Below are 18,813 nucleotides of genomic sequence, written 5' to 3'. Positions count from 1 at the left end.
TTTCGAAACTGCCGTTCCTCCCATTTTCGCCCTCCCCCGCGACGAAATCCGGTGGTTCCTTCTCCAAATCCTTCCTCCCCCGTCGATTTGAGTGGTGCGCGGCGTTTCCGTTCGAGGGGCAAGGCATTCGGTGCTCTCGGCGACGCTGGTTGAGCTGCTTCGTTGACGGGTTGGATCTACGGAGGAACGACAACCGACAGCGGTGGTGCGGTGAACGGCAGCAGCAGGGCGCAGGGAGGACCGATGATCCGGGGATGAGCGAAGGATCTATGTCCCAAAACTCCGGTAATCCCCGCCCTAGCTTTGCTCCCCACATATGAATCTCGCTGCGCATTTCCGCCCTAGCTCTGCTCCCCATCTATGCATCTCGTTGTAGATAGCCTTGGATGTGCTCGAATCTGGTTCGGGTTTGCGAGGCGACTCACGCCCGTTGCTAGGATAGCCTTGGACCCTGGACACGCTCGATTTTGGTTGGGGGTGCGAGGCGACTCACGCTTGTTGATGTTAGAGGAAGGGTGGAGGAACTCGATTTTTCGGGCATGTGTGCGTGCATGTTTTAATCCACCACGGGAGGTTCTAGATGTGCGGGAAATCATTTTTGGTAAGGCGATTTTGTAGTAGTTTTTTGGTCAGAGGTTCCTCTTACTCCGTCGTCTGTTGAACTCGTTAGGTTTTTGGGGGAAACCATGCGTAATAGAAGTTATTCAGATTAGTTGCCTAACACTTCTCCCTAGTTGCCTGTCAACTGGATGGTATTTGCCCAACTGATGTACAACACAGTTGCCTAACATTTGTCTCTCTAATTGCCTGTCAACTAGATGGTGTTTGCCCAACCAATGTACAACATAGTTGCCTAACATTTGTCTCCCTAATTGCCTGTCAACTGGATGGTGTTTGCCCAACCGATGTACAACAAATTGCATGTGTATTTTTGGAGGGGAAACAACAAATAGTCATATCTGGTGGACGGCAATTTTGTGCATATGACTATTTTTGAGTCTATTATATAGCCTTGCCACAGGTCATCGCTGATATAGCCTTGCTGACTATGTTCTTTTCTATGTACACATGTTTGCTAAAAACCATGCATTGCCGTGTCCTCTGCCTAATAGTTTTTGCCTGTTTTTGTCATTGTTTTTGCCTACTGTAAAGGATGCACTTCCCTGTGTATTTAGTTAACTGCTTCACATGTGTCCTGTGCATTAGTTGAAGTGGAATTAGTTTTGTAGGATGCTTTTTTTGTGTAAGTTAGTTGAAGTGGAAGCAACTGTTCATTCCCTTGATTACTTAAATGTTCAACTCATGTGTTTATGTATGTATTTTTTATTTTTTTACCCATCGTTTTTAAGAATGGCTTTTTTCTGGCATATATCAGGAACAATGGATGACAGCAGTAAGGAAATGCAGGAAGACCGCCTTCCAGTCAATCCTGACGCCAATCCTTCTAATGTTACTGCAGATAATGAAACAGAGGTGCGTGGGGAAAATTCTTCAAAATTATTTTTCCTTCCTTTTTTCATAGTGCTGCATTTAATTGGCAGCATGTCTATATGTTGTTTTTGTTGGTTCTTGCACCTCTGTAGGCTCGTAGCACTGCGCCCACAATTGGGTACAAGCGTCAAAGAATGTCGAAAGCGATCATTGCTCGTGGCCCCCGTCCATCAGATATTGATAGCAACGAGGATGTATCTAGAGATGCTGATAAGGACCCTGAATTTGACAAAGATAATGAGCGTGAAGCTGACAAAGATATTGAGGATCATCCAAGAAAAGCAAAGCGCCAAAAGTCTTCAGGAAATGAGGTAATGCAATTTTTTTGCTTAGATTTGCTTTACTTTTTGCCCATCTAATGTGTGTGATTTGCCAAACTATATACATGTGTTGCCTCAAATCTGTTTTTAACAGGGTGGTTCCCGGTGTTTATGTTTTTGTTTATGTAGGGTTTTAGGAACAGGGGATCACCTGCAAGGCTGTATAAACTAAACAAATCTCTTATATCTGTCCAAAAGGGTTGATCATTGACAAAGAGTTCGGTGGTTTGTTGGACCTGCAGCCACTACAATGGATGCAGATCTCAGCCAATGGATTATGAAACACTACGACCCCGAGAAGTCCCAAGTTGTTATACCAGAGAGGGGGAAGATCCCGGTAGATGCAGCAAGTGTGCATAGGATATGGGGGTCGCCAAACAAGGGCATAAAGGTCTGTTATGAGAATTGTCCTGACATCACAAAGGCCATTTACAACATCTACAACATTACATCCAAGAACTCACCAACCCTCACGGCATGGTGTAAGATGATTGAAGATATGGGTGGAGCTCATGACGACAATTTCCTCCGTGCTTGGCTAGCAGTCGCCTTTTCTTGCTTTCTTGCACCATCAACAAGTCTAAACATTTCTCCAAAAAGCTTCCCTGTTTTTATGGATGTCAATGGTATAAACAAAGATAAATGTTTGTCAGTTTGTTGTTGATCAGTTAAAGGCATCGTTCATAGTAGCAGGTGTCAAGAAGAATATTGTATGCTGTTGTGCTTTCCATCTTGTAGTAAGTGCAGACAATCTTAACATTGGTTCTCTCTTCTTTCTTGTTTCTTTTTCTGTTGGAAAATCATGTGTTTATTTTACTCCCATGCAACTGTTGTATCTAGACTCACTTGATGTGGATGAACCTATTCCAAGCTTGACACCAAGAGTTTCTGTTTGGAACTCAGATTTAATCGCAAAAGTCATGAAGAAGGATAAGATTGACCCGGGTCAGTATGGCAAACTATGTGTAAGTTTTTTTCTCTTTTCCTTTTTATGTTCACCTTTGTGCTTTATTAGGACACACAAACTTCTTATGTCCGTGGAGTACTTTTAAAGTACAAGGTACAATAATGATAGAAAAATAGGCAATTCATGTATATAAATCTGGCAAGTCGTATATTTTGGTCAAGCAATTTTGTTACTTTTTTTCAGACATGCTAGTAATTTAGCTCAACTCTTAGGTGGAAAATTGCCTATTTTCCCAACGTGAAGTTATATACTATATCATACTGTTTTTTCCACAAAATGGATCTTATGTGCTCACACTTTTTTTATTCTTTTTTCTCTACCAACAAATGCAATTAGCTTAAGACCGTGTTTTCCCGATGTGCGGACGACAATTTGTTCGGAAGCATGGATCACATTACAAAATTTGTTGCAACAAGATTACCCGAGTCATATAATAAAGAAGTAAGTAATTTATTAGCTTTTGTTTTCTCATTTATTTGTTAGCATCAAGTCATTATGGCCTTTTTTCCTCGTGTTTTTTTTCAAGCTAACTAGCCGCATGGAAAATTTAAACATGTATGTAAGCAACTTCCTACTTGAGGGTAGGCAACTTCAGTGTTTTAAAATCATATTTATTGTGTGCCAAGTTCCCAATTCCTCCATAGACATTTTATCATGCACAAATTTAAACACACATGTAAGCAACTAACTTCTTGAGGTTAGGCAACTTCAGTGTTTAAATCATATTATTGTGTATATGTAGGCAAACTCATTTTATCTATCTATATTTTCCTCACACAGTTATTCATGCAACTTTCATTTTTTTCCTTCTAAAGTAATTCACTCAACCTTTCTTCTATTTTTCATTTACTTTTTCTCTCTTTGTTTTTAAGCAACATGTATTCATCTGAGTGTTCTTTTGCACAAATTAATGCAATTGTGTTTTAGGCAACTTTACATACAACTATATTGTCAGCACTTTTTTAGAGTTGCTTACAGTAGTGTCAGCACTTTTTGTTATATGTTCTGACCACTTCTTTATTCTTTTACAGAAACAAAAGAAGTTATCAATCATGGTGCACGAAATGTGTTCCGAAATATCACACTCAGTTGGAAAGCTTGTGTACAATATTGGCAGGATCGATGATATTGAAGCTGGGACAAACACGATAGAACCTAGTAAGATGGGAACAAGCAGGCAACGTTCAAACAGAAGAAGTAAACAATTGGGCAGTGACAGTGAAAGCTTATTAAGTGAAGAAGGCAACAATAGCTTACCTAGTCAAGAAGATTCATACAAGTCGGACAGCGATGATAAAGACAAAGATGGAGATGAATCTGATGAAGCAGATGATGATGGAGAAAAAGCGACAGCGGCAGCGATGGTGACTCAGATGATGATGATGGTGATGAACTGAGGAGGGAAGATGCAGGGCGTAACCCTAACAAGCCAGAAGAACAAGGTGAGAGGAAGGAAGCATGTACTGCTGAAATGGAACAAGAGGATCAAGCAACCCGTGACGGCAGTGCTAGCAAGGATGGGGAAACACGACCAGGTGACATAGTGGCAAGTATAGTAGCGGGCAAGGGACATCAAACAGTCGAGCAAGAGGGAGATGATGAAGAGGAAGATAGCGATGAAAAGGAAGAAGATGAAGTTAGTACAGAAGATGACGAGGATGAAGAAGATGATGATGATGATGTGGGAAAAGGTGGTGGCAAGGAAGAAGACAAGGAAGGGGATGGGAATGGGGATGGCAAGGATGATGAGGATAGCAATGGAGGTAATAGCAGTGGCCACGGTGATGTTGGTGGGTGATGAGGATACAAACCTGGGGTAGGGTCATAGGCCTGACCTACACGTCCTACCCAAGGTCACTACCCGAGAAGATGAAAAGACCAAGAGTTAACAGAAGAGCTCCAGTCAAGTACGTCGAGTGACATCCACTCGACGGTCACATCACTCGACGGTCACTACCTGCCGTCACTCGACCGTATGGAAGGCCACTCGACCATATCGAAGACCGGGAGTCGGAAGAGCACGCAACGGCCAGATATTCACTCCTTAGTCTTCATGACCATTAAGAATACGTAATGCTAGCGTTACCAGTAACGCCCCTTACTTTATGTACATTATTTCCCTTGTAATGGAGGCGAGCTGGGGTCCTGGCGCACTCTATATAAGCCACCCCCTCCTCTGGCACAAGGGTTCGCACCCCCTGTAATTCAACACACATAATCCAATCGACCGCCTCCGGGCACCGAGACGTAGGGCTATTACTTCCTCCAAGAAGGGCCTGAACTTGTAAATCTCGTGTGTACATCTTCGCCATAGCTAAGATCTTGCCTCTCCATACCTACCCCCCTTTCTACTGTCAGCCTTAGAACCACGACAGTTGGCGCCCACCGTGGGGCAGGTGTCTTAGCGACTTGTTGGTGAAGTTGCAAGTTTTTCCGATCACCATCATCATGGTTTCCGGCGGCGGATTGGCTGAGGGCCGCGAGATCCGTCTGAGCGGTTCATTTTCGTCGCCGACGACTCTGCATGGCTTCAAGAAGCTCCCCTGGACACTGAGGCGCTCCCCGTCCGAGGGGCGACGCACTTCCGCGCGTGCATTCGCGGTGTTCTTCTTCGGCAGCCGTCGACTCAGTATCAGTCGGCTCCGATGGCGTTTTCCCTCCCCGCTGTCCGCCGCCGCAAGCGGTCCGATCGATCGCGGCTTCAGCGGTGGGTGAAACACGCGGTGGCTCGGCAGTCGACCACCCACCAAGTCGCGGCAATTGAGCCCGACGAAACTCTCCACGGCCTGTTCAATCTGTCGACTGGCTCCACGGAGACCGCATCCAAGTGCGATAGCAGCGATCCTGCGGCCGAAGTTTTGATGGTCGATGGTCCTCACAGTCCACCTGGTTTCCTCCGCGAGGGTGGCGGAGACGGAGGCGGCGATCCATCGCACGTCCACGAGGAATACCGATCCAAACCCCTCTCTTTGCAGCAGAGGGAAGAACTTCGTCGCCGCAACATGGATGCACTCCACACGCCCATCGTTGGAGAAACCCCTGAGGCTTGGGCCTTGGAGGAGGTGCGCTTGGCTAATCTGGCTGAGCGCACTCGACTGGATAACCTTCAGCAGGCTCTCATGAGCGTGCTCAGGAGTGGGTCCATGAGTCCAGTCGGCGACAACTTTTTCTGCCTCCACCTAAGGTATACCGCACTCCGATTCAGAATCTCACAGCTGCAGCCCGCATAGCCGAGTCGATCCAACCTTCCCAGTCAGAAGCTGGCAGAGGGTTGATGCAAATCCGGGCCCTGCTCAGGGCGGCAGGAGAGCAGAATACAGCAGTATCTCAGTCGCGGAACTGGATTCACAGCAGATCCATTGCAGCGGACACGGTTCAGTCGTCTCACAGCCCCAGATCGCCTCCGCGGCGTGAAGGCCATGGGCAGTATGATCATCCACTCGACCGTGACAATCGCCATCGTGGGCCCACGCCTCCCCTGAGGAGTACATCGTATGTTCCTCGGCGGAACGATGACAGGCACCATCATAGTGGTGAGCGCAGAGCTTCAGTCGACCCAAGGGAACCGGGCTTTAACGCGAGGTCTATCCTCGTTCAAGGCTTGGTCGACCGAAACAGGGCGCACAGAGAAGACCCAGGCAGAGATCGTCCAAATGGCAGTCGAGTGTGTTTCTGGTCCCGAGTGTTTTAGCAGAGCCATCATGGCAGCAGTGATTCCTCCCAACTTTAGCTTGGCGTCCGGGGTCAGTAAGTTTACCGGTGAATCCAAGCCTGAAACCTGGCTTGAAGATTACCGAGTGGCTGTGCAGATTGGAGGCGGTAACGACGAGATAGCGATGAAGCATCTCCCTCTTATGTTGGAAGGGTCGGCTCGAGCGTGGCTGACTCAGTTGACTCCGGGCAGTATTCACAGTTGGGAAGAGCTATCTTGAGTGTTCATGAGAACTTTCAAGGGCACGTGCAAGCGACCTGCAGGATTGCCCGAGTTGCAGCACTGTGTGCAGAAGCCAAATGAGACTTTGAGAGAGTTCATCCAGAGATGGTCCACTTTGCATCACACCGTCAAGAATGTTCCAGAGCATTAGGCTATATGTGCTTTCAAGGAAGGCATCAAATACAGGGAGTTGGTCTTAAAATTCGGTCGAACTGGGGATATGACCCTGGCTCGAATGATGGAGATAGCCACCCGGTACGCTAACGGAGAAGAAGAGGATCGACTCCGTAGCGGGAAGAGCAAACCAGTCGGCCAAGAGGCCAGTGGAGGTAACTCCAGTCGGAAACAGAAGCGTAAGGCCGAGCCAGCGGCACCTGAAGAGATTGCAGCAGTGAATCAAGGAAAGTTTAAGGGAAAACCTAAGGGGCCCTGGCCCCCTAAGAAGGTGAAGGATAAAGAAGGGAATGATGTGCTAGATTTGCCGTGCCACATCCACACAAAGAAGGACGAGGAAGGTAATCTGATTTACCCGAAACATACCACTCGACAGTGTCGACTCCTAATCCAGCAGTTCCGAGAGAAATAGCCCAATGAGAAGGAGAATGAGTCAGACAAAGACGAGGATGAGGAGGAAGACGATGGTTATCCCAAAGTCAATTCCACTCTGATAATTTTTGCTGATGTTGAAAGCAAGAGTCGATTGAAGGTCATCAATAGAGAAGTGAATATGGTCGCCCCTGCGGAGAATACCACCTATCTGAGATGGTCTCAGACAGCCATCACGTTCGACCAGTCAGACCATCCCGCTCGTGTGGCCACCCCTGGGAGGCAAGCACTGGTGGTCGACCCCGTGGTTGGAGGCACTCGACTGACAAAAGTACTGATGGATGATGGCAGTGGTCTGAACATCCTCTACGCTGAGACCCTGAAGGGGATGGGCATTCCGATGTCCAAGCTCAGCGAGAGCAATATGAGTTTTCATGGCGTAATCCCTGGAAAAAAAGCCAAGTCACTTGGCCAGATCACCCTCGACGTGGTTTTCGGTGACTCCAAGCATTACCGAAAGGAGAAGTTGACATTTTGAGGTCGTGGATTTCCAGAGTGCCTATCATGCCATTCTGGGTAGGCCAGCCTATGCACGTTTTATGGCTCGACCATGTTATGTGTACCTCAAACTGAAGATCCCTGGCCCCAAAGGTGTGATCATAGTTACTGGCAATCGGCAGAAAGCTGAGGAATGTTTCTAGAAAGGTTCCAAAATCGCCAACGCACAGATGGCAGCAGTCGAGTTCCAAGAATGTCAGAAGAATGTAGATCCGAGTGATTTGCTTCGAGCCAAGAAGCCTACCACAGATTCCGCATTCCAATTGACTGGTGAGACGAAGCCAATTCACATCCACCCGACGGATCCCAATGCTGCACCGACTCATATATCAACGATGCTCGATAGTAGGAAGAAGCGCTCATTCAGTTCCTCCGTGAGAACTAGGACATCTTTGCATGGAAACCTTCTGACATGCCATGTGTACCCAGGGGACTGGCCGAGCACCGTTTGCGTGTCGACCCCAAAGTAAAGCCCGTCAAAGAGCACCTTCGGCGGTCTGGCGTGCAGAAGAGGAAAGCAATCGGCAAAGAAGTGGCTCGACTGTTGGCAACAGAGTTCATCCGTGAAATCTACCACTCCGAGTGGTTAGCCAATGTAATCATGGTTCCTAAGAAGGATGATTCACTTCGTATGTGCATTGATTTCAAGCATATCAATCAGGCCTTCCCTAAAGACCACTTCCCTCTCCCTCGCATCGATTAGATTGTTGACTCGACGGCGGGGTGCGAGCGCTTGTCTTTCCTAGATGCGTATTCCGGATACCATCAGATCCGACTGTATGGTCCCGATGAAATAAAAACAGCCTTCATCACCCCATTTGGGTGCTTTTGCTATGTCACCATGCCTTTCGGTTTGAAAAATGCCGGAGCCACATTCATGAGAATGATTCAGAAGTGCCTGCTCACTCAAATCAGTCAGAATATGGAAGCGTACATGGATGACATTGTGGTCAAGTCTCGCAAAGGTTCCGACCTATTGATTGACCTTGCAGAAACCTTTGCCAACCTAAGGAGGTACGATATCAAGCTTAATCCGTCAAAATGCACGTTCGGGATTCCAGGAGGAAAGTTACTCAGATTTCTCGTTTCCGAACGAGGGATCGACGCCAATCCAGAAAAAGTTGATACCATCCTCTGAATGAAACGCCCCGTGCGAGTGCATGACGTTTAGAAGCTGACTGGTTGTCTGGCCGCCCTGAGTCGATTCATTTCTCGTCTCGGTGAAAAGGCCTTGCCTCTTTACCGACTGATGAAGAAGTCTGATAAGTTCGAGTGGACTGATAAAGCTGATGCAGCGTTTGCGGAGCTCAAAACCCTGCTTTCCACCCAGCCGGTGCTCGCTGCGCCAATCAGCAAAGAGCCTTTACTACTTTACATTGCAGCCACTGGACAAGTTGTCAGCACAGTACTCACGGTCGAGCGAGAAGAAGAAGGAAAAGCTTACAAGGTTCAACGCCCGGTCTATTATCTCTCTGAAGTTTTGACTCCATGCAAGCAACGATACCCACATTATCAGAAGCTTGTCTATGGAATATACATGACCATGAAGAAAGTCGCGCACTATTTCTCTAACCACTCCATTACAGTCGTCATCGACGCGCCACTATCTGAAATTCTGAATAACAGAGATGCAACTGGTCGAGTGGCAAAATGGGCGATTGAACTCCTTCCATTAGATATCAAGTTCGAGGCAAAGAAGGCCATGAAGTCCCAAGCAATTTCAGATTTCCTTGCCGAGTGGATTGAGCAGCAATTACCGACTCAAGTTCACTCGGAGCATTGGACTATGTTCTTTGATGGCTCCAAGATGCTGAATGGTTAAGGCGTTGGAGTAGTTTTGGTATCCCCCCGCGGAGACAGGCTCAGTTATGTTCTCCAGATTCATTTTGATTCCTCCAATAACGAAGCCGAATACGAAGCACTTCTATACGGGTTGCGTATAGCCATTTCACTCGGTGTCCGTCGCCTTATGGTCTACGGCGACTCAGATTTGGTGGCCAACCAAGTGATGAAGGAATGGGATGTCAGGAGCCCAACCATGACTGGTTATTGCAATGGAGTGAGAAAGCTGGAGAAGAGGTTTGAAGGTTTGGAGCTCCACCATATACCCCGACTAAAAAATCAGGCTGCAGATGAGTTGGCTAAGATAGGTTCAAAGAGAGAGGCCATTCCCCGAAACGTGTTTTTGGAACATATTCATTCACCTTCAGTCCAGGAAGATCCTTTCACCGAAGAGTCACCGCAGCCCAAGAGTGCCACAAATCCGACTGAAGTTGAAATCCCAGCCGTGGTCGACTTAGTCATGGAGGTTTTGGTCATCACTCCCAACTGGATAGTGCCATACATCGCTTACATTCTTAGGAAGGAACTCCCAGAGGATGAAGAAGAGGCTTGACAGATCGTCCGACGGTCTAAAGCCTTTACTGTGATAAAAGGACAGTTGTTCAGAGAAAGTGTAACTGGGGTTTGCCAGAAGTGCATCACGCCAGAAGAAGGCCGAATGATCCTCAATGATATTCACTCGGGGACCTGTGGTCACCATGCATCCTCTCGGACCATCGTGGCCAAAGCATACCGAGCCATATTTTATTGGCCACACGCCAACGAGATGGCAAAGGAAATAGTGGACAAGTGTGAAGGTTGTCAGTTTTACTCCAATATGTCCCACAAACCTGCATCAGCTCTGAAGACTATTCCACTCATCTGGCCTTTTGCTGTTTGGGGATTGGACATGGTTGGACCTCTGAGGATCGGCAGGAGCGGATTTGCCCATGTGCTGGTAGCAGTCGACAAGTTTACCAAGTGGATCGAAGCCAAGCCCATCAAAAACCTTGAAGCAAGTACTGTTGTGAGCTTCATTAGAGAGTTGATATTCAGATATGGCATACCGAACAGCATCATCACTGATAATGGGTCAAACTTCGACTCCTATGAGTTCAGAGCCTTTTGAGCTTCCCAAGGCACGAGGGTCGATTACGCTTCGGTCGCCCACCCTCAGTCGAATGGACAGGCTGAGCGAGCAAATGGATTGATTCTCAAAGGATTGAAGCCTCGGTTAATGCGTGACCTCAAGCACGCGGCAAGAGCTTGGGCCGATGAGCTCCCATCAGTGCTTTGGGGGCTGAGGACAACTCCCAATTGGTCGATTGGACGGGCTCCATTCTTTTTAGTCTACGGAGCCGAAGCCGTTTTGCCGAGCGATTTGCTCCATAACACTCCCCGAGTCGAACTCTTCTCAGAAGAGGAAGCAGAGCAAGCTTGACAAGATGCAGTCGACCTCCTGGAGGAAGAAAGAGAGATGGCCTTGATCTGGTCGACCATTTATCAGCAAGACCTGCGTCGATTCCATGCCAGGAACGTAAGGGGTCGGGCATTCCAGGAAGGAGACTTGGTCCTCCGAGTGGATCAACAGAAGCCACACAAGCTCGCCCCCGCTTGGGAAGGCCCTTTCGTCGTCACCAAGGTGCTCCACAACGGAGCATACCATCTCTTCAACGTCGAGCACAACAAAGATGAACCGTGCGCCTGGAATGCGGAACTGCTCCGCCCTTTTTACTCTTAAGTATTTAGACTGATTAGATGTAATAAGAAGTACCTCTTAGTTTGATTATCAAAAGACATCATTTTACAGTCTTCCGAATGATTGTTGTTTATTTCTTTTGTATGTGTTATCTTAGCTGCGAATCTGTTTCGCCTAAGATGAAGTTATAAAAATCCTACCGAGTGGTGAGTCCGCCTCTCACTCGGGGGCTTAGCTGCAGCCCAGTGCTCTCCTAAGTTTGTAAAATCCTACTGAGTGGTGAGTCGGCCTCCCACTCAGGGGCTTAGCTGCAGCCCAGTGCTTGCCTAAGTTTGTAAACTCCTACCGAGTGGTGAGTCCGCCTCTCACTCGGGGGCTTAGCTGCAGCCCAGTGGTCGCCTAAGTTTGTAAAATCCTACCGAGTGGTGAGTCTGCCTCCTGCTCGGGGGCTTAGCTGCAGCCGAGTGCTCGCCTAAGTTTGTAAAATCCTACCGAGTGGTGAGTCTGTCTCCCACTCGGGGGCTTAGCTGCAGCCCAGTGCTCGCCTAAGTTTGTAAAATCCTACCGAGTGGTGAGTCTGTCTCCCACTCGGGGGCTTAGCTACAGCCCAGTGCTCGCCTAAGGGATAAAAATCCTACCGAGTGGTGAGCCCGCCTCCCACTCGGGGGCTTAGCTGCAGCCCAGTGCTCGCCTAAGTTTGTAAAATCCTACCGAGTGGTGAGCCCGCCTCCCACTCGGGAGCTTAGCTGTAGCCCAGTGCTCGCCTAAGTTTGTAAAATCCTACCGAGTGGTGAGCCCGCCTCCTACTCGGGGGCTTAGCTGCAGCCCAGTGCTCACCTAAGTGAAAAAATCCTACCGAGTGGAGAGCAGTCCTCCCACTCGGGGGCTTAGCTGCAGTCCCGTACTCGCCTAAGTTTGAAAAATCCTATCGAGTGGTGAGCAAACCTCCCACTCGGGGGCTTAGCTGCAGTCTTGTACTCGCCTAAGTTTGAAAAAATCCTACTGAGTGGAGAGCAATCCTCCTACCCGGGGGCATAGCTGCAGTCTCGTACTCGCCTAAGTTTGAAAAAATCCTACCGAGTGGAGAGCAATCCTCCCACTCGGGGGCTTAGCTGCAGTCCTATACTCGCCTAAATTTGAAAAATCCTACCGATTGGTGAGCAAACCTCCCACTCGGAGGCTTAGCTACAGTCTCGTACTCGCCTAAGTTTGAAAAAAATCCTACTAAGTGAAGAGCAATCCTCCCACTCGGGGGCTTAGCTGCAGTCCCGTACTCGCCTAAGTTTGAAAAAATCCTACCGGGTGGAGAGCGATCCTCCCACTCAGGGGCTTAGCTGCAGTCCTGTGCTCGCCTAACTTTGAAAAACCTCACCGGGTGGTTGACAGGAACGTCAAGGCCATTGCGGAGTGCCTTGCTGATGAGGTGATCAATGCTACTCAAGGATCACCCGATCGGTCGACTGGAACATCAAGACCATTGCTGAGTGCCTTGCTGATGAGCTGATCAATGCTACTCAAGGATCACCCGATCGGTCGACTGGAATGTCAAGACCATTGCTGAGTGCCTTGCTGATGAGCTGATCAATGCTACTCAAGAATCACCCGATCGGTCGACTGGAATGTCAACACCATTGCTGAGTGCCTTGCTAATGAGCTGATCAATGCTACTCGAGGATTACTCAATCGGCCGACTGGAACGTCAAGACCATTGCTGAGTGCCTTGCTGATGAGCTGATCAATGCTACTCAAGGGTCACTCAATCGGTCGACTGGAATGCAAGACCATTGCTGAAATGCCTCGCTGATAAGTTGATCAATGTTGCTCAAGGATCGCCTGATCAGGCGACTGGCCCTCCTTTTCCAGAAGCTGCATCAAGCAAACAGACAACAATTCGAGAGAAAAACGAATTTCATTCGAAGACGGACGCAATATATGAGATGATAAATCCGAAGTTTCTTAACCGCAAAATAAAGTGCTCGTGCATCAGGCCCGAAGGAGTTTTAACGGTTACAAATCCACTCGGCATTCCGAGGCAAATAAAAGAGGTGGCATAATGTTTTTTAATCACTCGGCGGGAGAAGGACTGGTCGGGTCGCAGAAGCTATCGAGATCGATGATGTCGGTGATGCGAGTGGCTGCCTCAAGGAGAATGTCCATGAAGTCCTGGAAGGAGTGCTTCTTAGTGTTTGCCACTTTGAGAGCTGCCAGCTTGTCTTCCTTAGCCTCCTTACAGTGCACTCGGACCAAAGACAAGGCGACATCAGCACCACAGCGGGCAGAAGATTTCTTCCACTCTTGCACTCGGCCTAGAATCTGATTTAGCCGAGTCATCAAGGACTCGAGGTCTTGAGACGTTTCCGCCTGAGGCCAGAGTTCGGCGTCCACTCAAGCCATCGCCGCCTTCAGCTGAGCCAGATAGTCGACTGCACCGTCCAAGCGTGATTCTAGTCGAAGCAAGTTCATCGCAACTGCATCTTTCATGGGACAGTTGATGGGGTCGAGACCTGTCTCGACCCGTCCAGTTTCAGCTTCAAAGTCCTGACAGAGTTCTGTTCCATCACAACAAACAGTGAGTCGACAGTATTATAAATCTCAGTCGACGACAGTTATCTAACTGAACAGTCATACCTTCAAGCTTCAAGACGAGCTTCGCCGCAAGTTGCTCCAAATGAGACTCTAGCTTGCCCGTCTTGGCCCTGAGACCATCAACTTTAGCGGTCAGGTTCTCCTTGTCCTTCCTCAGCTGTTCGACTTCACGATTGGCGTACGAGACGGCCATCTTCAATTTCGCGTTCTCGTCCTCCAATTTGCCGACTGAAGCCAGCTTCTGGTCCACAAGCTTCGTCTTCTCGCGTGCTTCCTTTTGAGCAGCTGCCAGATCCAGATCCTTCTGTTCCAATGCTTCCTTCATCCTCTCTAAAGAAACAACACTCTTCAGACGAGACTGGAGTTGGCGATTTTCACTATGCACATCTGCTTATGTGAAGTCACTCGGTTCAAAGAGACTGAAAGAAAAGCAGCGGAAAGTCCACCAAGCAGATGAAACGGTCGAATGGTTACCTCCCATGATGGCCGTTTCTTGTTGGGCAGTCTTTAGATTCTTCTTTGCCAGTTCGAGGTCAAGTTCAACGCTGATATGCTTCTTCTTCAACTCGGTGAGCCGAGCTCCAAGATCACAAGACCTCTGCAGCCGAAAAGACAAACATTTTAGTCGACAGAAATAAGAGACATTGAAGGAAAGGATTTACTCTAAGACTACTGCCGAATCAAATATTCAACAGTAGTCTCGGGGACTACACCCAGTGGGTGCACTTAGCGTGCCCCCACTGGATCAGATCAATACTCACCATGAGTTCAAAAAAAATACAAAGAGATATATCATCAGACCTCAGTCGACTGCCAGCAGCCGACCGTGGTCTCGGGGACTACACCCAGTGGGTGCACTCGACGTGCCCCCACTGATTCGGAAAGTGAAAAATTGAAGATTTCCTGAGTTATAAACGAAGGAACACCCAGTGGGTGATCAGATATAAAGTAACGCTCAAAAGTTCGGTCGGAATTTTACTGACCTGGACATTGGTCTGAAGGGCAGTGCTAGCATTGTAGGCTATCTGGCTGGCTTCATGCATCAATTTCACCTGCTCCATGACAAGATTCGCCTGGCGAAGAGCTTCCCTAGCGGCACTCGGTGAGTCGTCCGGAGTTTGATATGTAGCAAAGAGGGATGGCTCCAGAGGAGTCGAAGCAGTTGCCGGGTCGGATGAGTGGAGTTGCACCGGTGCAGCAGGCGTCTGTGCAGTCGACCCCGACGGACGATCAGTCGTCAACGGGTTAGCAAATGTGAAGTTAGTCCGAACTATCGCCTCAGGCGCCGGTGTCAACTGAGGGATTTGGACTTCAAGTATCTTCCTGCTCGAACCTCCACTCTTCTTCTTCATCTCCTGTAGAGGCACTTCTTCTTCTTCATCGTCGGGAAGCACAACGATGTCTTGCGGAGCTACATAAGAAGAGAAGTATCAAATTTTCAGTCAATCGACCACCCACTCGATCAAACAGAACTGGGTTGGATGAACTTACCAGCTCGTGAGGTGGCTCTTTGTCTCCTGGCGCCTTGTCAACGTCCATGTCAGTGGCAGTAGAGGTGGGGCTGGAAGGACACAAGAATCGGTCGGTCAGATCAAGAAAACCTTCAGTCGACTTACAAAAACACAAACAAGATACCTACCCTGAGGCAACGGGGACGTCCATCTTGATTCGCGGCAATCTCTTCCGGGTCTTGGAGGGGGCAACTTTAGGCTGCTTGGCCACCTTCTCCGTCGGCTCCGGAGTCGATGTCCGAATGCGCTTCTGAGTACTGACACTCGGACCCACGCCTTTCCCGCGCCCGCTGACCGAATCATGCTACTGTTTGGATCGACGTTTGGAGCGTGGCGGTGAGTCGACTTCCTCCTCCTCGTCCGATTCCTCGCTCTCCTCCTCCTCGTCGCTTCCCTGGGAATCCCACTCGGCACTATCCTCTGCGCTGTCCTCCCCCTCCTGGGCCTGTTCCAAAGCCTGTTCACCGTTGGGCATCGAATGCATCTTAGTGAACACCTGCAGAATAAAATTGGTCAAACGAGAGTCGGTCAATATCAAGTGCAGTCGGAACATGAATGAGAAGCAGTCGGAACGAAAAGCATACCTTGTCGGGTGGGTTTACGCTGCTAAAGGGAACGACTCGCCTAGATCCTCTGGGATTGTCCTGATTGCCTATGATGCTCCTCATCCACGAGGCTACTGTTTCAGACGACACTTCTTCAGGATGGGTCCGAGCGGTGTCGTTCGGCCCGGAATACAGCCACATTGGGTGATCACGGGCCTAGAGAGGCTGGATGCGTCGACTGAGGAACACCTCCAACAGATCCAGACCCGTAATGCCATCATTGATAAGTTGAACCACCCTATCCACCAACATCCTCGTCTCCATGATCTCGCCAGCAGTCACTTTCAGTGGAGCAGGAGTTTGGACTCGGTCAAACAAGAAGTGGGGGAGGTCGGTCGACTAACCTGGAGTCGCGGCATCTTGGCAATAGAACCAAGTCGACTGCCAGCCTCTAACAGAATCAGGAAGGGTCATGGCAGGAAAGGCACTCCCTTTTCTCTTTTGGATACCTAAACCCCCACACATCTGGATGACATGGGTTTTCGAGTCACTCGACTTCGCCTTTTTTACCGATTGGGAACGAATAGTGAAGATGTGTTTGAAAAGACCCCAGTGCGGTCGACACCCCAAGAAGTTCTCGCACATCCACACGAAAGCGGCTAAATGCGTGATGGTGTTGGGGGAGAAATGGTGGAGTTGAGCGCCGAAAAACTTCAGAAACCCCCGAAAAAAAGGATGCAGGGGAAGCAAAAAGCCACGGTCGACGTGGGTGGCGAGCAGAACACACTCACCCAGTCGAGGTTGTGGACTCATCTCCCCCTCCGGCAGCCTCGCCGCTCCCTTGGCGATCAACCCGGACTCCATCAGCTCGTCCAGGTCCGCTTGCCGAATCAAAGACCGGATCCAATCTCCCTGGATCCAGCCCGGCGGCAGCCCCGCGCGCGATGACGACCCGCGTTGCTGCTTCTTGCCCTTCGCCACCTCCTTCGTCTTCTTTGCGCGCTCTAGCGCCGCCATGGCGACGTGGCAGCGGCATCGGAGCGGATGAGTAAGGTGCGGCGGAGAAGCAGAGAAAGAAGAAGGAAGAGAAGATGCGCACCGTGCGGACGCCTCGGTCCGGTCACCTTATAAGAGGTCATTTCCGAGTGACTGACGCGTGGGGCCGGACGATCCCATCAAATCCCGCAACAGTCGTGCGCAGCGTATGTGGCGAAAAAAGCGGCACAGGAATCAAGGAATCACTGTTTATCCGCTCTGCCCACTTCGGCACCCTCCGTCCAGCGCGCTCCCCTGAAATTTCGTATCCCGTGAAATCCAGGACACACTGCAGACAATCGCGCCCAGGATGCCACGCTCCAACACAACACTCGACACATGGGATGAACAGTTCACTCGACTGTCCGCTGAATGGATCAAGGCGACTGAGTCGACATCAAATACCGACGCAGGCGTTCAGACTTGCAGCAAGCACTCTTGAGGTCCCGAAGCTCGGAATAGGTTCAATTTCAGCCTACTTTGCACTCGCACCTTAATCCATTTGGGGGCTACTGATGAGGATACAGACCTGGGGTAGGGTCGTAGGCCTGACCTACACGTCCTACCCAAGGTCACTACCCCAGAAGATGAAAAGACCAAGAGTTAATAGAAGAGCTCCAGTCAAGTACGTCGAGTGACATCCACTCGACGGTCACATCACTCGACGGTCACTACCTGCTGTCACTCGACCGTATGGAAGGCCACTCGACCATATCGAAGACCGGGAGTCGGAAGAGCACGCAACGACCAAATATTCACTCCTTAGTATTCATGAGCATTAAGAATACTTAATGCTAGCGTTACCAATAACGCCCCTTACTTTATGTACATTATTTCCCTTGTAATGGAGGCGAGCTGGGGTCCTGGCGCACTCTATATAAGCCACCCCCCTCCTCTGGCACAAGGTTTCACACCCCCTGTAATTCAACACACATAATCCAATCGACCCCCTCCGGGCACCGAGACGTAGGGCTATTACTTCCTCCGAGAAGGGACTGAACTCGTAAATCTCGTGTGTACATCTTCGCCATAGCTAAGATCTTGCCTCTCCATACCTACCCCCCTTTCTACTGTCAGCCTTAGAACCACGACAGTGGGAACATGTGTACATCTTCGCCATAGCTAAGATCTTGCCTCTCCATACCTACCCCCCTTTCTACTGTCAGCCTTAGAACCACGACAGTGGGAACATCAGGAATGATGATCGAGCTGCTGATTACTTGGACAGTGATGACGATGATCAATGCACACTACAGTTTTTGCTTCAAAAGAAGGAAAGCAAACCTAAGGAGCTTGATGACTTTGGCTCGGTTAACATCGGAGACATAGTGATGATGGAGCGGGAATCTTTTTCCCCACGCATACCAGTGTATGAAGCGAAAGAATGCATTGATGAGCCACCAGCTGCATGGGAAGCAAAGAGCCTTTTTCACAACCTGATGATGGGATTAGAGTTGAAGGAACTCCCCCAATGGACTTGACGGAAATATGTCCAAAACACATGTGCAAGAGGCTGATGAGAGAAATGGGTGCAGAACATCCACCCATCCCTTGTAGAGAGGGAAAACTAGAAGAAATTGGGGAAAACGAGAGAGGGAAAACTAGAGGGAAAACACATAACTTGGGTGGAAAACTAGAAGAAATTGCAGAGAGGGAACTACCACCCATCCCACCAAAGAAGAAAAAGACTGTCAGCTTCATCCTGCAGCCAACAGTAGTGACAACAACAATAGAGGATCTAAAAGAAAGACATTCAAAAAATGCACAACAAGTGCAGGTTCCCAAGGAAAGGCGGTCAGC

The 18,813-nt window shown here is 49.1% G+C and overlaps 1 protein-coding gene across 1 annotated transcript; it reads left to right on the top strand.

Annotated features, from left to right (window-relative positions):
- The first annotated feature begins 1,283 nt into the window (after positions 1-1,283).
- On the top strand, positions 1,284-2,489 carry LOC123041482 (uncharacterized). Its single transcript, XM_044464083.1, has 3 exons — positions 1,284-1,473; positions 1,584-1,802; positions 1,941-2,489. The coding sequence occupies exons 1-3, from the start codon at positions 1,303-1,305 to the stop codon at positions 2,013-2,015; spliced, it is 465 nt and encodes a 154-aa protein (XP_044320018.1). The 5' UTR covers positions 1,284-1,302; the 3' UTR covers positions 2,016-2,489.
- The last annotated feature ends 16,324 nt before the right edge of the window (positions 2,490-18,813 follow it).

This window comes from Triticum aestivum, chromosome 2B, assembly GCF_018294505.1.
Source record: "Triticum aestivum cultivar Chinese Spring chromosome 2B, IWGSC CS RefSeq v2.1, whole genome shotgun sequence".
In the NCBI taxonomy this organism is placed as follows: domain Eukaryota; kingdom Viridiplantae; phylum Streptophyta; class Magnoliopsida; order Poales; family Poaceae; genus Triticum; species Triticum aestivum.
Note: the sequence above shows the minus strand (reverse complement) of the source record. Positions and strands in the feature narration are given on the sequence as shown.